This window comes from Gymnogyps californianus, chromosome 5, assembly GCF_018139145.2.
Source record: "Gymnogyps californianus isolate 813 chromosome 5, ASM1813914v2, whole genome shotgun sequence".
In the NCBI taxonomy this organism is placed as follows: Eukaryota; Metazoa; Chordata; class Aves; order Accipitriformes; family Cathartidae; genus Gymnogyps; species Gymnogyps californianus.
The window spans coordinates 4,037,901-4,044,493 of record NC_059475.1 but is presented as its reverse complement, the minus strand read 5'-3'; the positions used below and the strand labels follow the sequence as shown (position 1 = coordinate 4,044,493).

Here is a 6,593-nt window from a genome sequence, read left to right as displayed (position 1 = left end):
TTGTTCTGATCTTGAATGTTATGGATCTGAAAAGCAGCTCTTGACAAATATTTCGTCAAAGCTGGAGTATGTTTTGCCAGATTTCTGGTTTTGACAAACTGGCATTTCAGTTGAAACGCTGTTTTGTTAAAAATAATCATAATAAAATTCTCTACTAGATTGATGTGAATTCTATGCAGTCAGTGAAGAAAAAAAAATCCATTGATGAAAGGAGAGCACTGAGAAAGGATGGTTTAGAGCTAGATCCATTATGTCTGACAGAATTCAGTGATAATTCCTTAATTTCCCCCGCAAAAATCCACAGGTTCTTTCCAACCAAAAAATTACGCATCTGAGTGTGAAGACTCAGCAACTTATGTAGGGTCTCTGACCACTAAAGAGGCAAATAGACATAACAATTGCTGATAACAAGCTATTCTGAACTTTGTAACATAAATTCTAAATATTTATGCTAGGCTTTTTTCCTTTGAGTGACTAAATATTTTTGTATTTTTATGTTTGTTCACCATTAGGTGGATGTTTTGGATATTACTAACCTTTTAATTAATTGATGTGATTAAATATCACGGCACATACATGATCTATTCTTCTACTTCTAGATCATGTTTTGATCACAGTCCTAATAAGAAATTCCTGTAAATGAAAGGGAAGCAAGATGTCTACTGCTGAGCATTGCAGCGTACAGCAGCATATAGAGCTGATAATGGAGTGACAGCTCCATAACTGTGAAGGTCTCATCAAGTCTTTTTTAAAATACAGATCTCTTCAGGTAATCACTTTTAAGGCTGATTTATAAGTTTTTGTTTCATTTCCTCCTAGTCCTTTTCCCTCATTTTTATTATTGTTTTTCCTACGATCTGTGCTCTTTCTTTGCTTTTAAATCTCACTTTTGACTGTGAGGCCTTTGAGCTAGAGTTTTACAAACACTTCTGGTTTTATGGCCGCTGAAGTTATTCTTAAGAGAATAAATATGTAATAAATGAAGTATCTTGTTTCTGTCCTTGTTTTTCTTGATCATGGAAATGGGCATATTGAACTGACGGTAGTGGGAGGAGTATGTTTGCTGGGGATTTTCCAGTAGAATACCAGTGGGGCAGGTGTTTGCTTTCCTTTGACTCAATGCAACATTGAATGATCTTGATATCTGCATATTATCACAAGTTATTTGAAGCAGGAATTGACTTTGAATGTCAGATTTTGTCCTCTAAAGCTATGAATACCTTGATCTGGCTCTTTTTAAGTGGTATTTTGTTTTCAGTGCGATGTAGAATGCTTGTTCAGGAGATTTCACGTATGTAAACTGGAGCAAGGTGCCTTTTTGACTCTGATAACTATAGAAGGCACATGATGCTGAGAGATAAGTGCTGGTCTTGAATTTTTCTTTTTTTCTTAACAATGAACTGGGAACTTCTTGTTAGCCATGCCGACACCTGCAACTCTTTGCCGTTTTCTTTTGTAGATATCCTGACTTTTGAATGTGTGGTAAATACAGTAAGTCAAATATCCTATTTTTTAATTCTGATTTGTTTATGTTTTGGGATATATTTCAAACTGATGATAACAGTGGATGTGATATGATTGTCATTGTATTGTCTGCTTTGTTGCTTGTAAATTCACTTGATATTTTAAAATTTTAGGAATGTAGTGATATTTTAGGAGAGAGACTGCTTTATAATTGGAACTGGAAAATTAGATGTGAAATCTGTTGCCTTACATTTTAAAGGTCAACAAGAATGCATAATATGTACTTTTTTTAATAAACTACCCTTCAAGGGGCACTGATTACCAGGACAATTAATTATGTGGTAATTTAAAAGCAAAATATGGGATTTGTCTTGGAAATAGTTTCAAATTAGAGGATTTTAATAAATATTTATAGCAGAAGAGGATAATAATGTTGGTTATGTGATGAAAACATATGTTAGTAATAAAATATCACCCGTCAGGAATACTGTTTTATCATGCCATTGTTCTCTAGAGAGATGATTAGTTGAAAAATGATTTTAACAAAATAAACTCTGAACAGAGAGGATGCTTTTACGTGTCATACAGCATACATTCTTTGAAAAGGCAAATCATTAAAAATGGTGCCAGGCATTAGGAACATCTGTTGTGTGAAAAAGTGTATTTGGGAAAATCCAAATAATAATCATCAATATATGGGCTTTACATAGTGCTTGTCCTCACTCAGTCTCAAAATACTTTACAAAGGAGGGAAGAAGAGCTATCCATATTAAACTGCATTTTCTAAAATCTAGCCATGCAATGTTTTCATCTGGCACATAGATTCGCCTTATGCTGTGCCATTAATTTTCTGTGGGAGGAAATCTGTCCTAAGAAGTGAAATCTAAGCAGGAAAGCACTATCCTTCCATCTTCAGCAACTGAAACGCAGTATTCCTTTGTGTGAATAAATGTAGTACCTATGAAGAGTGCCAAGTTGACAGCCGTGGCATGTAGAGCCATAGAACTGCTATTGACCAGGCAACCGTCGTGGGAGCTTACCCGGCTTTATGTCAGCCTGTCCCAAGCAGAGCCCGGTGCCAGGCACGAGGGTTGTGCGGTTTCTGTTCCGGCTTTGACACCTCTCGGGGAACGCCGGAGACGGCATAGCTGAGAACCACTTGTGAGCCCGGGGAGGAGGCACCTGTTCACTTGGCACTGGAATGAACCGCCAATTCGTTCCTCATGTGCCCTTGAATAACCACTGGGCTTCTCGCTGCTAACAGATTGAACTGGAGCTGATGGCCAAGGCATAGGACGTGCTGTGTTACGTGACAGTCCCATTAGCTAATGAAACTGGTAAAATCCTGCTGGTGGTTTTCAGCAATCCTGGTAGAGTATGGTAAAGGAAGGGTTGTCACAAAGGGTAAAGGAAGATGGTTTCACAAAAGGTACACGTTCAGGTGTAGCGATTGCATCCATCCAGAGGAGACAGATATACAGATATGTGCTTTTCTGAAAAAAGGCAGATATCGTTGCCTCAACCAATAAATTACTTTACAGCTGCAAAATGAGCCAGTTGCCCAAGTGAGTATGTAATGTAGAGGCCCTGGCTGTGGGCTTACAGTGGTTGTATCGTAGTGGATAGAACCACTAAACAATTTGTCAAGCTGTTTTTCCTGCATAAATCCCTTTCAGATGAGACGAAGATTTCCTTTCTTCTCATCTGGGTGGATGTAAGTCTCTTAAAAAAAACAGGTTAGAGAAACAGCTGTCAGGAATGGCATAGTTGATCTTGCTTTAGGGCAAGCTGATAGACCTTTTGGGTCCCTTTCATCCTTTTTCCTATAACTGAAGGTAGCCCTAGTAACATATATATGTGTATATATATTTGTTCTCTCCAGCCTGCTGCATTTTTTCAGCAAAATCTTTGCTAGTTGAAAGGAGTAGTCCCTTTAAACTCAGCATCTTTTGAAGTCTGTAGGCATAAAAAGACACTCATTGTTCGGTGCACCTCCACAAAGATTCCTTCTTAATCCTGATTGTGTGTACTCATCCCTTGGTTGAGCCTTCCTGTGCAGAGGAATTTGAGTTGGTTCGCATTCCTTCATAAATGCACATAGGGTAATACATCAGACTTTCTTTCCTTTTAAGCAATCTGATCAGTTCTGACACTTTCCAACTCCATTAAAAAAATCCCTGTAGTAGTTAAGAGCACCCATTAGTGCGAACAAACTCCTGAAACACCTTAAAGTATTTGCTTTGCCATGCCATTTAACTGTTTACAAAGCCTGGAGCTTTGCTTCTGATACACAGTCAATAAAAGGGAACAGACTATTTTTTTTTTTTAATTGTAATGTAAATGTATTTGTGTTGTCCTTGTAGAAGGCAATGTGTTGACTCCGTAAGGTTACCCCAATCAGGACAAATATGACCAGAAAATGGTACTATAAGAGAATACTGACACTCAATATTTTGGTATGCTATTTGGTGTAATGCAGAGTTTTGAAAATCAGGGAAGCAGTCCTGACACTGTGCTATTGCTTGGACCTTGTCCAAGTCATTTCACTTACTGCTGATCCTTCACGTTTTTGTCTTCACAACTCTACTTGTCCAGGTCCAGTTGCTGAAGTCCAGGCCCAGGCAAGGTATTATTTAAATATCTATAAAAGTTCCTTGTTTTCTTCTTGAACTGGGTCCTAGAGTTTGTACTTGTTCTAATGGGGACTTGGCATCAGCAAGGACCTCAAGGTATTACTGTACCTATTCCCTGATTTTAAAGGAAAAAGAATGTAGAATTCACAGAGCTTTACGTCTCTGAATCAGGCTTTAATTTCTTTTTAGATGGAAAGTGCGGTTTCTGGGGAAAGGAGCTTGCTAGTTGAGTAAGTTCAAAAAGATCTTGGCAGTTCCAGTAATTACTCATTTCATCAATCCATCTATATCTAAAGTGAGCTAAACAGTTCTTTCCTATAATGTCTACTTCAAATAATGCTGCTTTACATTTGGAGAGCCAAATAAGGAAATAGAACATAATCTTACAGGAGTTTCTTTCCCTTTTAGTTCATATAGCTCAGACTTGCTGTAACAAGAGCCCTTCTTTCTATGAAACCTGTTTAACATATTCAACTAAACAAACTATCTCCTAAAGAAAGTAGGAACACTTTTTGTGTGTGCCTTGCTCTAGCATTGGCTCTTGAGGACATTTCTGCATTTGTCGATGTACTAAATGAGCGATGCATTTTGGACAGCTTCTGTGTTCTGATTTGTTTTGTTGTGCTTTTTTTCTCCTCCCTCCCTCCCTTCTTCCCCTTTTAATTTGTCTAGGGGGAAAAAAAAAGCTCCTCCAGTGTTGTTTCCTGCAAAGACCATTCTTAAGAGCTCGTTGGACAGCGCAGGGCTCTTGAAGTGATAGCTAATTGGTGAAAGAAAGGCCCTGATTGTCTTGAGGGAGCTGGAAAGTGCTGCGTGTGCTGCTGAAAGGGACTAGGGAGAAGGTGCCTGGTTTCGCTGAGCAGCTGCTGCTGGAGATGTTTGGAGATTACATCAGCATTGGAAAAAAGGGGCAAAAAAAAAAAAAAGTCTAACTTCACAGAGACGGAGTTTATGGAGTTTTTTTTTTCCAAAGGTCTTCTGACAATACTGTCATTGTCAATATAAGAGTTGTTAATTCTTTATGAATAGCACATGGGGCCTCTTGACTAAATAGTACATTACATGTCCCAAATCTGTCAGCTGGACTCTTCTCTCACATGCTAGTGAGATCACTTTGATTGGAATGTTACAGGAATTGCTGGGCTGGCCGCGCAGAACTGAATACTGCATTATATAATTAGATCTCCCAGAGTATTTTTTTTCACGTTGCCTCATTATTGTAGCTTAAATATGGAATCGGTCCTTTTGATGATTTTACTGGTTGTAATTATATTAATACGATTCATTTTGTGGTCCTGTCTTAGTGCTTATATAGATTATAAACTGTCCCAAAGGTTTCCTGACACAAGAAAAGAGGACTAAGAGACTTCAAAAGGCTTGTTCGGATTTGAATTGACAGTGGGGAGAACTGGATAAGGTAAATGGAGCTAGAGCAGGTTTTACCTTGCGATCTGATGAGAGAGAAATGACCTGTTGAGACTGTGACCGAGTGAAGATTCTTCAGAAAGCCTCATGCTGACAGAGGGGAAAAAAAATAACAACTGATTGAGTCAGATGACTTCCTATCAAACTCGCGCATGAATTTGTTGTTGGGAACAGACTTATGGACTTTTGCCAATTAAATGATCTGGACAAGCTGGAAGGAATCCTATTGCTGGGCAGTCCAAGGCTGCCAGTGGCCCAGTCTTGATATGTGAAATGTGATGGCGTGCTGCCTGCTGGACTAACTGCTGGTCTGTACGTTAAGATGTCAGCTGCACAGCCTGCCTGGATGCAACAACTGATGGCGCCGAAATGAAGCTGAAGATTACTGGCCGAGCTCAGTATCCACGTGCCATGCTGTGGACTTGCAGGAGTGGATTTTTACCTGATTGGCTGATTTGTTACCAAATTCCTCGTGGTTGTTCCTGGTGAGTTGGATCTGAAACTGACTGAATGTTTTTAACTGACTATAACCTGCTGAATATTCATACTTCTTAGCAAGCGATATATCTGAGTACCAGAACGAGCTGGATGCCACTGGAATAGTCTGTTCCATGAAAAACAGATCTGTGCCACAGGGGTTTGTCTGACAGACTCTAGCTGTAACTTCAGCAGCAATAAGGGGTGGGGGGCACATGACAGCATGGTGTGCAGTGAGTTTTGACTCCAAAGCCTGGCAAGTTACCTTCATTTCTAGCCTCTAATAAGGAGCTTACTAGGACACCGAAGGATTTGACTACTTGCCCAAGGCCATAGTGACTTAGGATTTTTTGGTTAACTCATCTTGCAAAATGAAGTTAGTTGTTTGAAGTGAACTGTGTGCTTTCAAATGGACGTTATACTAAGTCAAACATCCAAAAATCTTACTGCATATACGAGTCAATTTAACGTCTGCTTTGAAGAACTGAATTTTTCTACGGTAAAAGTAGGAAAATTGTATTGCCTTGCCTGAGAGATGCAGTGTCCTTGGCCCAGTCACCTTTAAAAAAACAAAACAAACCCAAACCTTTTTTG

General features: G+C 39.1%; 1 protein-coding gene across 1 annotated transcript; it reads left to right on the top strand.

Moving 5' to 3' along the window:
- Positions 1–5,327: 5,327 nt before the first annotated feature.
- Positions 5,328–5,459, top strand: SMIM38 (small integral membrane protein 38). Its single transcript, XM_050898516.1, has one exon. It carries the CDS (start codon positions 5,328–5,330, stop codon positions 5,457–5,459), a length of 132 nt encoding a protein of 43 aa, XP_050754473.1.
- Positions 5,460–6,593: the final 1,134 nt, after the last annotated feature.

What these genes read in the sequence shown, in the direction of transcription:
- SMIM38 (XM_050898516.1), top strand. Translation starts at nt 5,328, where the DNA reads ATGGAATCGGTCCTTTTGATGATTTTACTGGTTGTAATTATATTAATA.